The sequence below is a fragment of the Molothrus ater genome, chromosome 4, assembly GCF_012460135.2.
Source record: "Molothrus ater isolate BHLD 08-10-18 breed brown headed cowbird chromosome 4, BPBGC_Mater_1.1, whole genome shotgun sequence".
In the NCBI taxonomy this organism is placed as follows: domain Eukaryota; kingdom Metazoa; phylum Chordata; class Aves; order Passeriformes; family Icteridae; genus Molothrus; species Molothrus ater.
In genome coordinates this window covers 70,650,143-70,673,104 of record NC_050481.2, presented here as the reverse complement: position 1 = coordinate 70,673,104, position 22,962 = coordinate 70,650,143, and the positions used below count along the sequence as shown (strand labels likewise).

At 38.3% G+C, this 22,962-nt stretch overlaps 1 protein-coding gene across 1 annotated transcript in view; it reads left to right on the top strand.

The window, feature by feature from the left end:
• The window catches only part of DNAAF9 (dynein axonemal assembly factor 9), a 77,527-nt gene that overhangs the window by 7,959 nt on the left and 46,606 nt on the right, over nucleotides 1-22,962 (top strand). The window contains exons 2-9 of the mRNA XM_036382502.1: nucleotides 3,737-3,816; nucleotides 10,869-10,988; nucleotides 11,802-11,926; nucleotides 15,223-15,319; nucleotides 17,179-17,285; nucleotides 20,509-20,586; nucleotides 21,934-22,032; nucleotides 22,796-22,851. Coding sequence (XP_036238395.1) covers nucleotides 3,737-3,816; nucleotides 10,869-10,988; nucleotides 11,802-11,926; nucleotides 15,223-15,319; nucleotides 17,179-17,285; nucleotides 20,509-20,586; nucleotides 21,934-22,032; nucleotides 22,796-22,851 — 762 coding nt within the window. The remainder of the gene's footprint in view (nucleotides 1-3,736; nucleotides 3,817-10,868; nucleotides 10,989-11,801; nucleotides 11,927-15,222; nucleotides 15,320-17,178; nucleotides 17,286-20,508; nucleotides 20,587-21,933; nucleotides 22,033-22,795; nucleotides 22,852-22,962) is intronic.

Here is a 22,962-nt window from a genome sequence, read left to right as displayed (position 1 = left end):
AAATAAGGAAGGAAATGTCCAACCTGTGAGGATTCTCCTCCCCCAATTCTTCTTCCCTTTTTCTGCTCAGCACTTGAACTGATCAGAAAATGCTTCCCCAGAGCTCAAGAAGACAAAAACCTCATTTATTTTGCTTTCTCTGCTCTGGTCTTCTTGCACTGGCCCATAGCACTACTTCTTTTAAATGATAAATGTGTTTTTTTGGGTCACTCTTGTGTGGGAGCCTTTGAAATTAAAATTTAAATATCTTAGGAATAGCTAACCTTGTTTCATAGGTAATGCTTTTTAATAAAATGGAAGAAGTCTTTCCCCATGAGTTTCCATAGTTGTTTTTTGTCAAATTGAGTTCTAACCATTTTTCTATAAGTGATCAGTACAGGTAGGGGGAGAAATGGTGAGAAAATCAAGGTGTGTGTTGCTGCTCTGTTTATAATGCATAAGAAGTTCTAAAAATGTTACAGGTCCTTAAAAACCTGTTTTTGTCTGGAGAATTAAGTTTGCCTTCACTGTTGACATGAGTAGCAAAAGAATAATTGCATCTTGGTTTTGAGGAGCTGAAGGAAAATCTCCTTCGTGTGCCTTCAGCATTTTTTCCTGTTGACTGTTTCTTTCTTTCCTCACTTTGAGCAGGAACAGGAACATGCATCCTCTGATATGGAAAATGTTTTATTAAAAATCACTCAGGGAGCTTCTTGCTGTGTCAGTGCAGAAGGCCTTGGACATACTTCTTTCAATTTGTCCTTCAGATCCTTTCAGAAATCATGGAAATAATTCCTTTGCAGGCAGGTCAAGAAGCATTTTGAGAAGGATTTCACTTATGGACAGCTTTGTACAAAAAGTTGCTTTCATGTTTTTGGTTTTTTTTTCACAGAGGCTCCAGCAATCCTGCAGCTGCTCCTCAAATAACTGTGGGCTTGTGTAATTTGTGTTGCTGTTTCCATACCAACAAATGAAATAAGTCCAATTTGTGCCCACAGTGAAGAGTCTGGGGATTTTTTTTTCTGCTCTTTATCTCGTGATATGGGAAGTATAAAAAGATGAGCTCTGAATAGCTTGGAGTGAATCATCTGTCAGCCAGCTGCTCTGGGCTCCTGTTTAATGATGGGATGGATATTTGCCAGAATAAGATAAAAAATAATTTTGTGTAGCTGTGAGATTCAGGTTTAGGTGAGGTTTGAAAGAATGACTAATTAGGACTTGTTTAAATGTGCAGCATAAAGTTCAGTGTGGATTTCCTGGCATCACCCGTGTGGGCAAACATCTGATTGTACGTGATTAAGTCTTTGCTATCATCAGTGGCTTTAATTTCTGTTTCCATATCTAGGAGTGGATCAAAATATCCATCCATCCCTCCATCCATCCATCCATCCATCCATCCATCCATCCATCCATCCATCATCCATCCATCCATCATCCATCCATCATCCATCCATCCATCCATCCATCCATCCATCCATCCATCCATCCATCCATCCATCCATCATCCATCCATCATCCATCCATCCATCATACATCCATCCATCATCCATCCATCCATCCGTCCATCCATCCATCCATCCATCCCTCCATCCATCCATCCATCCATCCATCCATCCATCCATCCATCCATCATCCATCCATCCATCCATCCATCCATCCATCCATCCATCCATCCATCCATCCATCATCCATCCATCCATCATCCATCCATCATCCATCCCTCCATCCATCCATCCATCCATCCATCCATCCATCCATTCATCCATCATCATCCATTCCACCCATCCATCATCCATCCATCCATCCATCCATCCATCCATCCATCCATCCATCCATTCATCCATCATCATCCATTCCACCCATCCATCATCCATCCATCCATCATCCATCCATCCATCCATCCATCCATCATCCATCCATCCATCCATCCATCCATCATCCATCCATCCATCCATCCATCCATCCATCATCCATCCATCCATCCATCATCCATCCATCCATCCATCATCCATCCATCCATCCATCCATCCATCCATCATCCATCCATCCATCCATCCATCCATCATCCATCCATCCATCCATCCATCCATCCATCCATCCATCCATCCATCATACATCCATCCATCATCCATCCATCCATCCATCCATCCATCCATCCATCCCTCCATCCATCCATCCATCCATCCATCCATCCATCCATCCATCCATCATCCATCCATCCATCCATCCATCCATCCATCCATCCATCCATCCATCATCCATCCATCCATCATCCATCCATCCATCCATCCATCCATCATCCATCCATCCATCATCCATCATCCATCATCCATCATCCATCCATCCATCATCCATCCATCATCCATCCATTCAACCATCCAACCATCCATCCATCCATCCATCCATCCATCCATCCATCCATCCATCCATCCATCCATCCATCCGTCATCCATCATCCATCATCCATCCATCCATCCATCCATCCATCCATCCATCCATCCATCCATCCATCCATCCAATATAAATTGAAATATTCCAGATAAAAAGAACACTTGAGGGATTCAGAACTGAAACATTTGACCTAAAAAGGGATAAAATAAATGCTGGGGACTGCAGTGACATTGTGCTTATCATTTATCCTTTATCACTGATGTTTGAATTTCACTTAGATTTGCCATAATGGAAACCTTTCATGTGCATTCCTTCTTTCAGAAAAAGTAGAGCATAATAATTGTACTATTGCTGAAAAGACGTATTTACTTTTTTACTTGGCTAAAGTAATGCTGAAAATAGAAATATTTGACCTTACTTTATTGTTTGTTTGAACTGCTCATAAATTTAGCTCTGTTTGAGTGTTTCTGTGAGAGACATTTGTTTCCTGGAGCTGAACAGCTCATATAAACAAGTCTATAAACAAGAAATCCCATTCAGTAATATCAACAGTGAAATTTCTTGTCTTTTATCTGTGTTTAAACAAACTCCCAGAATGTTGCCTGGAAGCACAAATTGTGTTGCTCTCTGTATGGCTGTTGTAGCTGAAAGATGCATATTGGGCAACTGAATTAAAATTTATATAATGAACTTTTCACCTTGATTATAAAAAATCTGGCTGTTGCAGATGGAATTTTTTGCCTGGTTTAAAGATAAATATTGGACAGCTGAATTAAAATTTGTGTAATAAATGACTAATTTTGACGGTAAAAAAACCTCAGCAATACTTGGCATTGTTTCATTTCTCTTTTGACTATTTGAATTGATGATCTTGGAGGTCTTTTCCAACCATAATGATTCTCCTGATGGTGCTGGAGGTGCCAAAACTTTTTACCAAAATTTTTCCCAAACTTTTTTCCAAACTGTTGGTGGGATATTGGTGTACCCCTGGCCCCTTCTGATGTTACTTTGTTTTTTCTTCTCTGATAGAAAAGGGAATTTCTGCTGGCCAGGTGAGAGCAAACCTGAGCAGCAATTTTTGCCAGGTTGGAGATTACCAGAGCTCATGAATTTAAGGAATAGTTAAAATTCCTGTCTTCTCTCAGTGCTGTGGGCTTCATCTTTTAGTGGGCAAAAATATTCAGGAATGGCTTGATTTAAGGTCCATATCTCAAGGGAAAAAAAAACCAAAACAACCCAAATTGAAGTGTGTCCATTTACTTTCAGTAACAAAGAAAACAAAGCTGGGTCAGCTCTTCAGCCTCCCAGTTTGACATTTCACAGCAGTGACCTTGAGGACAAATTCTCTTTTTTTTTTTTCTTGCAGCTGCAGCCGCCTCCGAAATATTCAGAGTATTTTGACACAGAGCAGCAAATCTCAGCCTGATGGAATCCTCTGCATTTTAGGTTAGTGTTACAATTTTTGTTCTCATTGTGCTGATAAAGGTACCACGAGTTTCAGAAAGAAGAAATTCATCTTGTTGCTGCAAACCCCAGCCTGGTTTCTCAGCTGATGTTACACTCTCTTCTCCCTAAACAATTCTTCATTCTGTTTACTAATTTTGAGCAAAGAATTTTCAACAGTGGCCTAATAAACCTGGAAAGCAGTTAGGAGTTAAATGTTAAAAATTCATGTGGTTTCAGTGCTTTATTTCATCTCGGATTGGGAGAAAAGGGCAGCAGGAAATAAAGGTGCACGTGCAAGTGTTCTGTGGGAAAACAACAGGGGTTTTGTATTGCTTTAATACCATTTCAGTGATTCTTATTTCATATTATATAATCAGTGTCAAGATCTTAAAGGAAAAATGCAGACATTATGATTGAAAACTTCAGTCCTTAGAGAAAAGGACTGAGGAGTAATTGTTTAAATCATATATTGCAGTTAAATAGCAGAAAGGTGATGTAGCCCTAAGAAGCTCTGTGTAGGAAGTGATACCACAGTCTGGGTTTTAGGGTTTATTCTGTTTTTTAATGATGTAGCAAGAGAACTTAAAGCTCATTTACTGGACCACAGCATAAAATTTATAAATAGATATAGAGATGTCACCCTGTTCTTCTAAAGTTCTTCTAAGCCTTCTAATGTTTACAATTTTGGAATGGAGTTTCTCACGTACATTTCATGTAAATAATGATTGTTTTGCATTCCTTTCTAGAAGAGGAGGGAATTGATGGAATGTTAGTTTGACCAGTCTGGTTAGAGAGGTGGCAATTCCATCCTCCAATCCATGGTCACTTTTGGAATTCTATAAATATCAAGGTCCAGAAATAAATGTACTTTTTTTAACCTTAAACATCTCAGCATTTGAGTGTCATTCATTTAGTGTTGTATTATGACATACATACATATATATATATGTATATATAGATATAGATATATATAGATATAGATATAGATATAGATATCTATTAAATAGCTGATTTATAATAGATATTAATTTATAAAATGTATAAATATGAAGTGTTAACTGCACATGACCCTGCATTCTCTGGGGTAAGAGGTTAAGTCTCTGACTAAGTAGTAACTGTACAGCCAGAAGCTCTGTGAGGTCACTGTGTCAGCCTTCCAGTGAAACTTAATCATACAGGATAAACTCCTTGGTTTCTGCCTTTGCTGCTAATTTAACTCCATAAAACATGTTAACTAATGATGACACTGCAGTATTTTTTAATTATTTTGAACTCTGAGACTGCAGAAAGTCCCAGGTAAGGAACAGTCGCTGAAAACATGGCCCAGCTTTAAGGAAAGCAGAGGATTGCTGTGTGTAATCCTCAGTGTTGTGTGGAGGATTTAATTCTCTTCAGAAGAACATACCTCTTCATAAATTCCATCATGAGGTATGGAAATACGGGAGGTGTGTTTTGTTGGGAGATTTGTGCTTTGCCCTGATCTCTCAGCACCCACAATGGGACTCTTGTCTGCTCTGGCCTGGCTCCTGTAGCCTGCAGAATTTCTGGCATAACTTCCATGAAACAGGCATGTCACTGTTGTAAATGCATTAAATCTGTCATCAAACACAAGCTTCTGATGACAAAATCCATGTAGGTTTACATCCTCTTGACTTGTGTGGAAAGTGGATACTCACAACTAAGGTTTTGTACAGGCAGTGCATGTTCTGTTTCTCTTGGCTGCTTTTCATGGCCTGCAGTTAATGCAGTTCCCTCACCTCAACTTCAGTTTCATATAGGGCTGGGAGATAAAACCAGAATAAACTTCCACAGCTTTACTTCAAGTTCATTAATATTTGTACTGAAATTAAACCCAGCATTGTGAGAGCCCAGAGAGAGATGAGAACTGGCCCACTGTTGATACAGGCATTTAAATGGAGTTACAGCTGATTATTAAAAAGAATCCTCTAATCTGATTTTGAAGGGGTTGCATGGTGACATTCCTGCATTCTTTACTGGGGAGGAAAGGCCTCACAACTGACAAGAAAAAGGAATTTGGGGGTTGGCATGTCAAATGGCTTTAAAAAGCTGTCATGTCTCAGCTGAGTGTGTTGCTGGTCAAACTGATCTACTTAAATTAAACTGGAAATTATTTTCTATGATAATGGTGTTTCTTGGCATCTTAGCTTTCAGCAGAGATTTTCAGCTCCTGGTTCAGTTGCTGTGATTTCTGTGAGCAGGGGGTGTCTGTAGCTACTGGAGCTGTAGCTGCTCTGATTGTGGATTAAATTGTTTCACCATTCACCTCAGCTGAGCTGCATTTTTGCAAATATTGATATTTATTTTCTATTCTCCTCAAAGAGTGTGGGGATAATTTCAAGGCTTTCCAGTATTTATTTTAATTTGGTTCTCTTCACATATTGCTTTTTTAGATTATAAATAATCTAGGTGATTTATTTAGATCATATATATTATATACATATATATTAGCTATATAATCGAAATATATAATATATATAAGTATAACATGATATGAAATATATAATTATATAATACTATTATATATTTTATAATAAAAATACATAATAGATAAAATTATATATTAAAATATTTAATAGATAAAATTATATATTAAAATATATAGTATATATGATTATATATGTAATTGAATTATATAATATATAATGCATATAATTATAATGTTATATAATACATATAATATAATTATGGTATGTTAGATATGATTATTATATATTAAATATGGTATATTATATATTTAGATTAGATATAATCTAAATAGATAATATATAATATATATAGTTATAATATGATATGAAATATATAATTATATAATACTATTATATATTTTATAATCAAAATATATAATATACAAAATTATACATTAAAATATCTAATAGATAAAATTAAATATATATAATATATATTATATATTATAAATTACATATATATATGATTATATATGTAATTAAAATATATAATATATAATGCATATACTTATAATAGTATATACTACATATAATATAATTATGCTATGTTATATATTATATATTAAATATGGTATATTATATATTTAGATTAGATATAATCTAAATAGATAATATATAATATATAAAGTAGAATATATTTATAGAATGTTTTTTATGATATATTTATATATATATATAATGTAAATAACTAATCTAGGTTATTTATAATCTAAAAAAGCAATATGTGAACAGAACCAACCAAGATAATGTTCACATAATCTTTTTTAGGTTATTTTTTCTCCATTATCTCCATCTCACACAGAGCTCTCCCTGCTGGGGTTTCTCCCACATTCTGAGAACCTTTAGCCCATCACTCTCATTGTTCATCCCATTCCCTTTCCAAACAGAGACTTTTTAATGATTACTCTGCAGCAATTCCAGAATTTTGTTGCTTTGGGCCAATATCTGAAGATAATGTGTCCATTCCCTCCATCCTCTTCCTCCTGCTGTCCCCCAGGTGCATTTTGCATCCCTGGGTATCTCACACCCACCTGATTTTATCCAGCAGACAGATTTCCCCCCCTGCATTTGGCCAGAATGCTTTTGTGAAAAATGCATATTATATGGTTGGTTCTTTGTAAATATTAAAATGGTCATGTTGGAAAGTTATGTTGTATTAATCTCTTTTTGAGTAGTGTGGTAAATAGAGCTTTTAGGCTATAGCATAATATTAAAATAGAAATTATGTGATAAATAGAGCTAAATAGAAATTAAATGTGATAAATGAGATAAATAGAAATTATGTGGATAAATAGAGCTAAATAGAAATAAATGTGATAAATGAGATAAATAGAAATTATGTGGTAAATAGAGCTTTTAGGCTATAGCATAATATTAAAATAGAAATTATGTGATGTAAGAGACTTTTTTGTAACTGACCCGAGACATGGAAAAGATAACCAAGGAATTCTCATTGTCCTCTCTGGATGGAGATACAACAGGATTCCAAGGACAGAATTATTGCCTCCGTATTGGGAAGGCCCAGACTCCAGGGAACCAAGGCAATTTACAAGAGGAAGGGGGAAAGTTGACAATAAACAGAAAAATCCTCAGTTTGAAAGAAATTTTTGCATCATGTATGAGATATATGAATATGCAACAGGCTATTGCTTTTAAGGGTTAATCCTTTGTTAGAGAGCTCTGCTTTTTTGGGGCTTAGTGCTCAGGGAGCATCTGTAGAGATCCATAATTCTTTGCTTTTATTGTCCTAACTCTGCTTGTCCAAATTCTTATTGCTCTAATTTTTTTTTTTATTACCATTCTTATAACTATTTTATTACTCTTAAACTTTTACAATTTTAAAACAAACGATTGGCTTTTTTCACACTTTCTGCCAGCTTAGCAACCCGAATGGGCTCTCTGAGGGGCAGCTGAGCCCTGCCTGGGGAGCAGGGCAGGAGCCTCAGGCTCAGCCTGACTCAGGGTGTGCTCACAGCCCTGGCCCGGGCTGGGGACAGGAGGGGGAGTTCCAAGCTCCCAGCTCAGCTGGAGACAGGCGTCGGGCTTTCCTAATGAATGGCCTTGCCCATTGTTCTGGGGAGGACTCCTGATATGCTCTTATCTTGGTCATTGTTTCATTTCCTGTTTGTTTTCTGCTAGCTGTATCTGTTCCTTTAACTCCATGTGTTGCTGTAGAATAGCACTAAAGTCTCAGTGTGAAAGCTCCTGTCTGGACAGGATACTTGAAAGGCCCAAGTAAACCACAAATTCCAAATATTCTACAGAATTCGTGGTTTTATGTTAAACAATTACTTTCCCTCTGTGGCTGTCAGTGCTCTTCAAGCAGTAAATTCACCCATGTCCTCTATTATAAGAGTTAAATTTGTCAGCTGTCCCCCTTTAAGATCTTTTGTTTTGTCTTCCCCTCCTTCTGTCATTAACTGAAAAAGCAGAGTTTTGACATTTGGCTTGGAAGATCTTCCCTTCTCTAAGCTGCTGTACCCAGATAAAATCTCAAACTCTTCAAGTGATGGTGACATCAACTTTTTTTTTTTTTTTTTAAGTGGGGGTAGTTTCTCATTTTTCTTCTGATCTTCCAGAAATTAGAATCACAGAATCATAGAATGGTTTAGATTGAAGGGACCTTAAAGCAGTTCCAGCTTGGTGCCATGGCCAGGGACACCTTCCACTGTCCCAGGTGGCTCCAAGCCCCATCCAGCCTGACCTTGGACACTTCTGGAGATCCAGGGGCAGCCACAGCTGTACCAGGGCCTCCCCACCCTCCCAGGGAACAATTCCTTCCCAATCTCCATCCATCCCTGCCCTCTGCTGCTGGGGAACCATTCCCTGTGTCCTGTCCCTCCTTCCCTTGTCCCAAGTCCCTCTCCAGCTCTCCTGGAGCCCCTTTCACAGTGGAAGGGGCTTTGAGATCTTGCTGGAACCTTCTCTTTTCCAGCTTTTTCAGTCTGTCTGTGCCAGATTATTTATTGCTCCTCTGAGCCCTCAGAAGGTGCCTCAGTTAGGCAGGTAATCAGTGGAACAGATTATCCTCAGGGATTGTGTGTGCTCACTTCCCAAGGCTGCAGCTGATTCCATCGAAGTGGAGTTTCCTAAAACAATGGAACAGTTTCTTCCTGAAAGAAGAGAGTTTTCTTGTTTGGAACTAAAATCCCACATAGGCACAAGGGCTTTGCAGCTATATTTTGTATGTTGAGTCCCACTGAATTCCAGATTACATTGGTGTGCCTGCTTTCATGGGGCTGAAAATATAAATAAAATAGAGGGACGCCTATGAATGAGAGATCAGAAACAGCAGGAGAATGAGGATTCCAAGATTTATGGCTGGAAAAAAACCAAAACCTTTGAGGGCTGAGAAAGCTGGGATAGATGTGAGGCAGCTTTCCACCAAATCTCAGATATCTTGGAGTACATGTGAGCTACCAAAGCTACTGAGCAAACAAAGAGTTTGTTAAGATATGGGATTCAGTAGCTGGATGCAGACACATCATCTGGTTAGCACCCTAAAGCTGAAACACAACATGAAAAAGGAGCATAAACAGGAGAACCTGAGGTTTGTTCCAATTTTTGCCAAGTTCAGGTGACTCTTGACTGGTTTGGTTTCCAGTTCAAGTGCTGAGACTCAGATGTTCAGGCCATGTCATTACATTACCAATGTCCTGATCTCTCTTTTAGCAGTGCTAAGAAATCCTATTTTGTTGGCAGCCATCCCACTGTATCCTAATGTAATAAGTCCAAATTTGTTGGCAAGGATTCCACTGAATTCTAATATAACTTGGTAGGAAAATTTGCCATAAGAGGAATTTTTTTGGCAGTCAGGACTGGTGAGCTCTGTGAAATGTGGGTGGCAAGGATGCTGCTTTTTGTGCACTTGTATTTGTTGGAAAAAACTGGGTTTATTACATTAGAATTATGACTCTGACTGTCATCCAGAGGGATGAAGATTGATGAAAATAGTTTCTAAATCTGTGACCTCATTCCTTTCTTCTTGAATTTATCTTCTATCTCTTCATGCTCCAGATCTTCAGTTCTTTCCATTTAATTTTCCCAAGAACCAGGAAAGGTTTCCTTGGAAGCTCTTTGTGCTCCATATTTTTTGTCAGAACATCTTTTTCACAATTTGTCACAAGTCTGCAGTGGCTCTCTGGTGACTCAGGGATTGCTCTATAACACTGATAAGATAATGTTTAATCATGTATTCTAAAGCAGGAGATTTGGGTCACAGGATTAGTTTGTTAGGAAGCTTCAATCAAGAACATATTAATTAGAATGCATCCTGCATCCAGACAGATGTTTGAATTACTAGAAAAAAACAAATTTGAATGCAGAAAACAATATATTTAAATTTTTTAAGGAATACTCATGGATTTAGGTTAAAAGGGGGAGGTCAGCATGTGGCAGTGATCTTGCAAAATCTCCTTTTCCCCTACCCTGTTCTCTCAGTGTGTTCAGTTGGGGAGTTGAGTTCATACTCCTGCTTTAAAGCTTAATAAATTGAGGAAGAAAATAAACTTTTCAGGTGTGCAGCGTTGGGACACACACCAATTCTCCTGTGGTTTTGCTTTTCAGGGATAGACAGTCGATACAATGAAGGGTGCAGAGAGCTGGCAAATTATCTACTCTTTGGTTTGTACAACCAGAACAACAATGACTTTGAAAGGACAGGTTTTCCTGAGGAAGTTCTGGATGGTGAGTAATGTTCTCAACATTTTTTACCTCTTCTGGACAGAAGATGAGCAGAAAAAGGGGCATAAAAAATAAAAAAGAAAAAAAAAATAAAGGTTATTAAGTCTCAAGTTGTCTGTATGTGCCTGAAAATATCTTCTTAGAAACAATGCTGAAGGACTCATTTTTAAACATAAAAAGATAAATTGTGGAGCATAAAACATATGAAATATATCTCAAATGTCGTAAACTTACACAATTACAGCCCATTAGTTCAGTCAATGTGTGTATGTACATGTTATTAATATTATGTGATCACACCTCTGCACTTCTGAAATACTGGAGCTCTTTTTTATTTCACCACATTGACTCACCTTTGTCATACTTGGAATGTGCCAGTCCCTGTGATCACAGCTTGTTCTTCTTCCCTTATTTGCATGAAACTTTTGGTTGTTGGCTGTGGTGTTGATAGTTTTTACTTGAGGCAGCTCTGATGTAACATCAGGCAGGAGCAGCTGGAGTTTAGAATTCTGGAAGTGCTCTGGGAAGGCTCATCCTGAGCCTCTGGACTGCACAAAGGACAGGCTGATGCAAGTTCTGTGCAAGCCTTGGGAATTCCCCCCCACTTTTCTGGAACAGTTACAAGTGCTCTTGTGCTTGGAACTCTCTGTGGCTGCCAACTGCTCCTTCTGCTTGTTTGAAAGAAATCAGGAATTGCATTCAGATAGCTGAACAATTTTCTTTTTTAATGAGGTGCATAATAGAAAAAATGTTTTCTCTTCAGTTTCTCTTGTGTGTGGAGTCCTGATGCTGGAATATTTGTTGTGCTTGTTGCAGATATAATCATATTAATAAAACCTGACAGTGTTCATCTGTACTGCAACCCTGTGAATTACAATCATCTTTTACCCTATGTGGCACACTGGAGGAACTTGCATTTCCACTGTCTGACTGAAAATGAGGTGAGTGAAAAGTGAATGCACACAAGATTTGCTAATGAACTTGTTAATGAACTGATCTTTAAAGTGAAACTTTTAAAAACATTCTTTCCAGAAGTCTTTTCTTCTCTTTCCTCCTCAGCAGGGGAGTGATATGTGTGTACATCTGGGTATTAAGCATTTGCTAAAGTGTGCAACAAGAATATGTTGTCAATACTTTCATTTGTTGGAGTGTGAGGACAAATTGCTCCTCTCTCCCACTAATTGCTGTTGTTTTGACCTGAGTCAGTGATCTTTTAATGAGGAAAAAAAATGTGGGTTGTGAAAAATGCAAAATGTGAATCAGGCATCACAGTCAATGCAGATTTCCCACATCAAAGCAAAAGCACTGTTTGCATTGGCTGCCAATACTTTTAGAATATTAGGAAAGATGGGCTTAGTAAGTCCTTTAAAATAACAAAACTTCATTATGTATTTTCATTTTAACTATTAAATCTGTCTTGTTGAGAACTGTTGACCTCACTTCCCCTACATCCCATGACTGATGCGAGTTTCATCTTGAACTTAAAAGTCAAAGTATTCTAGAAAAAGCCCATTTATTGTTGTGAAGTATTTTTAGAGGAGTGGAAAATGAAAATACTCTTTGTCTGGGTGTAGAATAAGGACCTTTTCATTCCAGTGGAGACTGGAAATGCTTTTTCCTCCATTGAGTTCTGTGTAGTTCCTTTTCTAAGTCAGAATTGTTCTGAATTCTGCAGGGAGTGGGTTTGGAGCCTGTGGTGGAGAGTGAAGCTAGTGGAAAAAGGAGTGGGAAAGTCAGGGAGAGAAACTTTCTGTTCTCTTGAGTTTCCAGCTTGGAAGTGATGGGGCTTACAGTAGACTGATTGTGTTTTTATGTGTCTGGTTGATAGCTTAGATCACAGAATTAGGAAATAATTCAGATTACAAGGGACCTCTGGAGATCATCTTGTCCACCCTCCTGCTTCAGTGCTGAGATCAGATCAGATTTCTCAAGGTTTTTTTTGCAGCTGGGTGTTGAAAGCATCCAAGGATGACTGCAGAACCTCTGCTGGCTGCCTGCTGCATTTTCCCACTGTCCTCCCAGTGAAAAAGTGTTTCCTTTTGTCAAGCCCAAACCTGATTGTTTTAAATCAAAACTTTTCTCATCACCACTGTGGAGAGCCTGACTTCACCGTCTCAGTAATATTTTGGTGGGTTTGGGGTGCAGATATTGAGCAAGCCTGGATCTCTCCTCCTGGGACAAGGGCTGCATCCCACTGATTGTGGTGGCCCTCCACTGATCTTGCTCCAAAGTTTATAAATACCTTGTCCATGGATCCCAACATTTGGTGTGGATACAATTCCAGGAGTGCAGCAGAAAGGGATAATTCTTGTTAGGCTAGAACAGCTGAGCTCCAGGTTAAAACATGCCCCAGCAAAACCTGAAGCCTGGCTTCACAAGGCTTCTTTGTTGCCAAAATCCTTGCTGAAAAGGCAAATCTGATGCTGGGAGAACATTTGCACTTTGGAATCAGGAGCAGAGAAGTTCTTACCACACAGTTGCCAGTGCAGCTGCAATCTCAGCTATTGAATTTTAAGCTTCATCTGCTTATGGGCTTTGATATGATTTATTGTGGTAAAGAACCTTAATCACACAGTGTTGCCTTGAGAAAAATGATGTAACTGGCAAGGTGAACCATGTGCCTTGTTCTTTGTGGAAATGAGGGGAAAGGTTTGGTTTTGGAAGCTGAAAATACAGTTCTACTTCATTGCTGTGTGGTGTGAGTGAGCTGAGCACTTCCAGTCACATTCCCAATGTATAAAAATTGCCAGTTTCTTAGATTACTGCTGAAAGACAAACAAAACCTTGCTGTGTCAGGCTTTAAGTGCATCCTGTTTACAGGAGAATTGCCTGCAGTGACTTTTAAGCACTTACTTTAGTGATAGAAATAACTTCATAAAAATGAAACCAAAAAATCACAAGAAATTTAGAAATAAATAAAGCAGTGCTGTACCTGGCTCTGGCAAAACACAAAGCTTCTCCTTCCTACTTGCTTTAACTAGACCACAGGAATTTAGGAGAATAGCCTAGTTATTGGGTAAAAAATATCCCATATTACTAAAAAAATGCCCATGTTCAAAGTGGCCAAATAGGATAAAATACAGAAATTTGCTGTAGTAAATTTTGGGGTACCACAGTTGAACTGGCTGCAACAGCAGATCGTGAGCAAGCCTTTAGCATCTTGCCAAAACCCAAGTTCTTGTTCCAATGACATTTTTAAGTCTTGAGAAACTGGCAGTTGTTTGGGGCTTGGCTTTGAGCTGCAGCTTTGATCTGACTTCATGGGATTGAAGGAGGAACACACCACAAAGGAGCTGGGGCTGCAGCCTAAATTCAGGCTTGGCTTAAAAGAACTTGTCCTTAAAAGAAATGTGTTGGGTGTACCCTGAAGCTCACAAGGAGTTCATAACCATGTCATTTGCCTTGATAAGAAGCTCAGAGCATTGTGCCATAAAAATAAAATAAAATAAAATAACATAGGCAAAACACCTCTGCCTTCTGATCTTGCTCCAGAAAACGAGTGGCTCTTGAAGAAGTCAGCAGGGCTAAAGCTGTTGGTTCCAGACTTGCTGCTAAACTGCTTTTCAGCTCCAAGTCAGTGTGTTTGCAGCTTTGTGTTCTGTTAGAAAAATGACTTTAGTGGGATTTGTCTCTCCAGTCTGGTTTTTATGCTTTTCTGGGTTAGGATATTTGCTCTTCAGTCTGCTCAAGTCTTCAGACAGTGTTGCAGGAGGGTTTTTCCTCTTCTTGCTTCCTTCTTTTCTTGCAATTCACCTCTCCCTCAGACCAAAACTGGTTCTCCTTGCCTAATCTGTGACCTGGGGCTTATTCTGTCATTGATTTTCCTTGCTCAGTGCTGTTTAGCTGGTAATACAGTATCTTATTTTAATTTTTTTCCTCTCAGTGGCACGTTTTTCGTGGCACATCAGTTGGTATCCTCACAATGACTTTTATCTTTCAGATCTAGATGTTGAAAGTCTTCACTGAAAGCTGAAAATAAAGTCTATAATTATGCCTTCATATGTCATGATTAAAAACCTTGCTTTGAAGTTTGATTTTTTTTCCCATTTCCATTGGCTTGAGTCCATCCCTACCATGATGGGATTTCCAAAATCCCAAAGCACCTCCCAGAAATGGGTGCTTGAGCTTCAGGAGGCTGTAGGTGATATTTTAATGCTTTAACTGCTGCATCTTCTCTTTCCTACCAATCAAATCAGGGCATGCCTAATCCAATTTGATTTGAAATGGCTTCTTTCAGTATGAAGATGAAGAAGCTGCAGAGGAATTCAAGATTTCCAGCTTTGTGGACATGGTCAGGGATTGCAGCCGCATTGGGATCCCCTACAGCTGCCAAGGTAGGGTGGGTGATGCTCAGAATTGTTGGTTTTTGGGGGTTTTTTAATCTATTTTTTTGGTTTTCTGGGGGTTTGTTTTTTGTTAAGGTTGGGATTGAAGGTACTTGAGATGGTATTTCACATTCAAACTTAAATTTTTTAAAAAAATTATGTTACATTTTGATAAGTAGTGAGTTCTGTAATATTTTACTAACAAGGTATAAAATGGCTGTCTTTCTTTACAAGGTCTTTTAAGGTTAAACTATCTAATTAAGAAATTATATTTAAATTATTTTTATTTTTAACTCAATAACTAATGTTTTGTGTCCTGCAATGTGGACTTATTGTCTAATTTGAAAATATTACTTAAACTCATGAAGAAGAAGGTGAGGAAGAACAACTAGCTACTACTTTAAAACTTCTGTCTTAGCTTTATATATATTATTATATCTTAAAACTTTTAAGTTTTCTACTTTGTGATATTACACACTCATTCAAATTACACACTTGTAATTACACACTTGTAATTACAAAATCACAAATTACAAATTACACCACTTGTAATTACACACTTCATATATATTATTATATTTTAAACTTTAAACTCTAAGTTTTCTACTTTGTGATAGCACACACTCTTATTCAAATGACACACTTATAATCATAGTGCTGTTAATCAATTTTGGAAGCCTTCTCTACAGCCTTAGGTTAAATATAATATTCTCTTGTGGGTCTGTGCTTTTCAAAACAGAAAGTTTAAAATTCTCAGCATCTAGAGTTCGAACACAGAGAGTGGAAGTGTTTTTGCACCCTGCAGCTTCAGGGAATGAAGATTTCCTTGCCTTAGGAGAGAAATAAGGAGAGAATAAGTAATTAGTTTCCTTTTAGCATCTCTTCCCTTAAGAGTTGAATTTCTTTCTGAGAGCTGGATGCCCTCAGAGTTCATTTGGGGAGCGAATTCCCCCAGTGTGAGGCAGAGAAATGATTTGCATTCAGAGCAGTGTCTTGAGCTGCTACAGAACTTCTCTGTTCCCATGGGAGCTCCAGATAAATCCTTCTTTATGGAAGGGGAGAATAAACATTTCTTTATGCAAGTTTCCTTTTTTAGAACTGAAAAAAACCTGCCCTGCACGGCTTCCTGTTGGGATCTGGAGCCAGCCTTGAGCCTCAGCAGTGTAATCTTGCATTCTTTTTTTATTCCTAATTCTTTATTGCTTCCCTTAGGGAAGGCTGATACGCTCTGACTGCCTGAAAAGTCATTAATGGAAGTGCCAGGAGGAAGTTTTAATTTCCCTCAACTTAAAATTCTGATTAAATGGGGATGATGGGAGAAATTCCTCCCTGTGAGGGTGGTGAGGGCCTGGCACAGGGTGCCCAGAGAAGCTGTGGCTGCCCCTGGATCCCTGGAATTGGATCCAGGGATCAGGATCCAAGCCCCATCCAGCCAAGGCCGGGTTGGACAGGGCTTGGAGCACCCTGGGACCATGGAAGGGGGAAAATGGGATCAGCTTTAAGGTCCTTTCCCACCCAAACCATTCTGGGATTCTCTGATGTTGTATTTCAGTATTTACTTAAGTCCAAGTATTTGATGAACTGGAGTAAGCAGAGCTCCCTCTTTATTATCTTGAATTTTAATTGTTAATCAGCATGTAATAGAGTTTGCAAGGAGATGTGGAATATCCTGAGAAAAAGGCACAAAATTCAGGGTGTAGGGGAGCTTCTAAAATTGCTGTCTGCACAAAAACCATTTTTTCGCTTCAAGATTTTCAGCTGTACGAAAATGGGATTTTTCTACAACCGAATCTGTGAATCCCAAGAACTCAGGGAGAGCTGAAATGCCAGGATTTGTGATGGAATTTGTTACTGTGCTTGCTTTGCAGGCCACCTGCAGATATTTGACATGTTCATCGTGGAGAAGTGGCCGATCGTGCAGGCCTTCGCGCTCGAGGGGATCGGGGGCGACGGCTTCTTCACCATGAAATACGAAGTGAGTGCCTCCCTTGCTCGTCTCCTTCCTGAGGCACAGCTCACTCATGGGATTATTTTGTTTGCAGAGCACTTCTGGAGATGATCTAGTCCTGACTCACTGCTCAGGCGAGCTGCTAAATTGGATGGAGGTTTTTGTGATCTTGTAAAGCTGTGGTGGGATGGGGAGCCTGTGGTGTGCCTGAGGTTCTGTCTGGGTTACACAGCACTTTGCCTGGACATGATTTGCAATTCTCCCCAGGCCTCTGCTGTGATTTAGAGCTCATTTTCCCTTTCCTTTTTCCTTTCCTTTTCATTTCCTTTTTCCTTTTCCTTTTCCTTTTCCTTTTCCTTTTCCTTTTCCTTTTCCTTCTCCTTCTCCTTCTCCTTCTCCTTCTCCTTCTCCTTCTCCTTCTCCTTCTCCTTCTCCTTCTCCTTCTCCTTCTCCTTCTCCTTCTCCTTCTCCTTCTCCTTCTCCTTCTCCTTCTCCTTCTCCTTCTCCTTCTCCTTCTCCTTCTCCTTCTCCTTCTCCTTCTCCTTCTCCTTCTCCTTCTCCTTCTCCTTCTCCTTCTCCTTCTCCTTCTCCTTCTCCTTCTCCTTCTCCTTCTCCTTCTCCTTCTCCTTCTCCTTCTCCTTCTCCTTCTCCTTCTCCTTCTCCTTCTCCTTCTCCTTCTCCTTCTCCTTCTCCTTCCCTTCCCTTCCCTTCCCTTCCCTTCCCTTCCCTTCCCTTCCCTTCCCTTCCCTTCCCTTCCCTTCCCTTCCCTCCCCTTTCCCCTTTCCCCTTTCCCCTTTCCCCTTTCCCCTTTCCCCTTTCCCCTTTCCCCTTTCCCCTTTCCCCTTTCCCCTTTCCCTTTTTCCCTTTTTCCCTCTTTCCCTTTCCCTTTTTCCCTCTTTCCCTTTTTCCTTTTCCTTTTTGTTCCTTCCAGAGCCACCTCTACCAATAACCAATTTTTTTACCCCTAATTTTTTAGATGGGTTCTAGAACTTCAAGAGCAGAGCAAGAGAAGTTGGTTAGTGACAAACACCTTGAGATGAGCTCAGAAAATAAGAAAATACTATTTTTTTTGGGTCACTGGTTTTGACTGAAGAGATGCATCCCCTTCTCTCCCTGACATTTTATATTCCTGGGTCATCATACCCTGCTCAATAGGGCAACAATCAGGATTTAATTGCAACTTATGTCATTGATTTGCCCATTTATTAATTATGCTCTGAACAGCATTTTCAGATGACAGCTTTGCATTTCTGTGCTTGTTTAAAGCTTCTTTGCTTTCATTTTTTTTAATCTCTGCCACAGCAATGCAGATGTTCTATTTTTCTTATCACTCCTCCATTTTTTACAGCCACAATGGGCTTTTGTCTGACTCCTGATAGCTGGAAAACCTCCAGAGAATGAATAGTTCCATTTTTAAAAGTCTCATCATATCTATAATTGTACATGCTTGCTTAGAAATATTCTCTGGGAGTTCCTGTGCCTTTCTGAGCACTGTTCTCTTTCCACTGGGTGGAAAATTTTAAGCTTTCTTCAGGGCTTTTCTTCAGGGTTTTTTTGCCATTTCATCACTGGTGCTGTAACACCTCATGGTGTAAAACCTGCCCAAAGCATCAAACAGATGAGATCTTTGGGGAGGGCACCCTTCCTGATGCATAAAACGAGTTAATGAAAATTTCACTGCCAATTCAGGAGCTGTTTGGATCTTTACCTGCCCTTTAATTACCCCAGTTCATTTCAGAAATCAGTAGAGGCTCTGAAAAATAATGTTCAGACAGGGTGGCACAGGCAGAACCTGCCCTGTGTGATCCAGGGAGCTGATTCTGTCCCCAAGCACTCCTGAGTGCTTCAAAAGGAGCAGGGAAAATTCTTGGACTCCTTTTTTGAGAGCAATCATGTTGGGCTCTGGCAGTCCAGGCAGCTCCAGCTGCAGTTCTTGTTTGCTTCCTCCTTGAAATCATGAGGGGATTTCAAATGGGAAGTGACATTCTTAACTTTGTACATATTTGTGTGGTTCTCTGGCCCTGAGGGGGGAGGAAACCAGGCTGGAAGTGCATTTGGGATCACTGTAAATCAACTAGAAATTTATTAAAAGGGGAGTTTTTTGGGGCATTTTTAGCTCAGACTTTCCCTCTGAGATTTTCCCTCTGCTGTGTGTATTCTCTTAGATTGGAATATAATTGAAGGATGATAATTCAGGATTTCTCCCAGCCTTTTAAAGGCAGTTCCTCTTTTATTGGAGAAATCAGAGTTGTTCATGATGCTGTCATTTAGAAAATGTCCTGTATTTATAGGAATGGAATGGAAGTGAGCTCTGGGAAATCATTATTACATGAATACCTGTAAAGCAGTGGGTTAAGAAAATTCCAGCCAATGTTGCATTTTTAACTGAGTGAGTGATGGGGAACGCTGTAAATGCAGAATTATTCAGATACCAGTGTCCCTTAAGAATATATTTTTAAATATTGCTCTCCATATGCATCTCTCATATGCAAAATCTGTCATTTAGAAAATTTCCTGTATTTATAGGAATGGAATGGAAGTGAGGTCTGGGACATCATTATTACATGAGTACCTGGACTACCTGTAAAGCAGTGGGTTAAGAAAATTCCAGCCAGTGTTGCATTTTCAACTGAGTGGATGATGGGGAGTAAATGCAGAATTATTCAGATACCACTGTTCCCTTAAGAATATATTTTTAAATATTTTTCTCCATAAGCATCATCCCGGTACTTGGAAGAAAGTATTGCAAAGGTAAAATACTGTCTAAATTTAGTATTGCAAAATTAAATTTAAATTAAAGTTAAAAAGTTAAAGCCTAAATTTAGTATTGCAAAGTTAAAATACTGTCTTAGTCTAAATTTACATCAGCTTGGAGCAAATATTGGCTGATGCTCAGGATGAGTAACCCTGGAATTGGCTCTTGATTTTCTGTCTTAACTCAGACAACTCATCTTGCCCTTTTGCCTGCACCAGCTCATGCAGTTCTTTGCTATTAAATTGAAAAATCTTGTGAAATGATTTGTTTGGAGGATGCAGAGAAAGCTTTGCACAGAGTCCAGGCCCTCACTGGTCAGCTCTTTTGTAACAGAGTGGAAATATTTGTGAAATCAGAGTGGAAATATTTGTGAAATTGGAGTTAAGGAGCACTGGTAGACAGGGCAGGGTTCCCCAATTCTGCCTCATCTTAAACCCCAACCTGTGCCTTTCTTTGTGGTGTTTTTCACAGAAATGTGTTTAAAATCTCTTTCAGTTAATGGATGTCAGTGCTGATTTATGGAAGACCTACAGCAAAATGGATCCTGTGTCCTTGGAGGATTTGCTTTTTGAGGTAATGCAGGTGAAATCTTCTGCCTCGGCTCCTGCTTGGTGTAGCCACAGAGGAAAAGTTTGATTTTGTTTGGTTTTAATTAAGTTTATGGGCTTAATTTACAGGCTCTGCCTGCTGTTGCTTGATTTATTCCTTAAATCTACCACAAACTCTGCAAAACACTAAAATAATTTGTGTTGCTTTCCTTGAATTTATTGCTTTGTCTGAAAATCTCCTGCAAATTTTCCTTCATGTCATTAAACCATGTACAAAATACCTGAAGTTGCTGTGGTTTTGTGTGTCAATCCTCCTTTTGCAGCAAGGAGGGTTAAAAAAAATCCCCTTTAACACAAAACCGTTCTTCCAGGAGAAAAAAAAATGCATTTTTCAAATGTTTTGTAGCTCCTTTAAGTGGGGAACAGTGACACTCAGTGGCTGCCCTGATGGGAAATACAAACAGAGGGAAGAAGGGATTTCCACATTAATGCCAGGCTCTGATCTCAGTGCTAGAGGAGAAAGCATTGTATCAATATTAATATTTATAATTTATATGCCATTTATCTTTCATTTACATTTATTTATATTATAATTCATTATAATTATTATATAATATATAATATATAATATATAATATATAATATATAATATATAATATATATTTATATAATATATTATATAATATATAATATTATAGATATATAATATATAATATAATATATTATAGATAATCTATATAATATATAATATATATAATTCATAATTATTGTGGATGCATTTTGAATAATCTATTTATATTATAATTTAATTATTTATATTTGTAATTTATTAAGTTAATATTTATACTTTAATAGTCTATATAATTGTATAATTCTTGGTATATATTGATTTTTAATCTGTTCCTAGCTTGATGGCAATTTAATATGTGCAAAATTCAGCAGTAATTATCCTTCATTAATAAAATATTGGTAGTTCACACCAATTTGGTTGCTCAATCAACTGCTGTAATGAAAATTAAAATATCATAGAGTTTTTACAAGACTCTCAGTTTAAGTAATCATTCTCTGAAATTTCACTTCCCCTCTCTGTGTGGAAGTGAGATTCATGTTTGGGACTTGTCCTACACTCTGAGCAGACATTTTTATTATACTTTGATGTTTTCAGCCTGAAAGTTGTTGTTAAATTGACTTAAATTTTCTGAAAACAATAAACATAAACCACATACCCACAAAAAGATACCCTGAAATCCAGCAGAATGTCCTTATCCTCTAAAATATATTTATTTTCCTAAGCTTATCGTTTCATTAGTCTGTATTCCAGTCTGCATTGCCTTAATTTCTCTTGAAGTAATGTCAAATATTTTCCTTCTAGGATTTAATGATTTTTGAACACCAGTGGACCAACTTTTTTGCTAATTTTGACACTGAAATCCCCTTCATTCTGGAGCTCTCAGAATCTCAGGCTGGGGAGGTAGGCCTGCTTCAGCAATCCTCCACTATCTGTGCAGAAGGAAAAATTACTCAGCATTAATTTGAGTTTTTTTTTTTTTCCCTCTCCCATCTCACTTTTCATGTTTGAGGGTTAAAACCACATAATTTGAATTTTTTAAAGTCACCACCCACCTTAAAAATCCATGGTATGATGGCTTAGGACTGCAGGGGAAATTCAGTCAAGTGTTTGCTCCCTGATAATTCAATTTCTACCTGCACAGGAGATATTTGTAGGTAGATTAACTTGCATTTGGATGGAATCTGGTATGTGCAGGGCTGAACAAGTTGAATTTGCACATTTCAAACCTCAAACATAACTGAGGGGGTGACACAGAGCATTGGAGAAAACAACAGAGCATTTCTGGGGGTGGCTGTTGCTTTTTGGGGATGCATTTTGAACCCTTTTGATACTTTTTGAACATTTTGATGCTTTTTTGAACATTTTAATGTTTTTTTGAAGCATTTTGTTGCTTCCTGTGGGATGATGGAAGGTGTCCCTGCCCCTGGCAGGGAGTTGGAACTAAATTTAGAGCTTTAAGGTCCCTCCCAACCTCAATCATTTAATGATTTAATGAAATGAGAGATTTTGTGGTGTTTGTGTTTATTTGTGGAGGTTGGAAGCATTTTCTGAGGGTTCAGGAGTTTTCTCTGAGAAAGATAATTCAGGTTTAATTAATGAGAGGCTATTTCACACTTCTTTCCATGTACTTCTTAATAATTTTTTTGTTTTCAATTCTTCCCAGCCCTTCAGAAGTTATTTCAGCCATGGCATGATCTCAAGCCATATAACAGATAACAGGTAATTATTACTCATTATTATTATTATTATTACTACTCATTACTCTCTCTGGTGTCACTACTACCTCAATATTTTATTTCCATATCCCTGATGCCATAATGTTTAAAATTC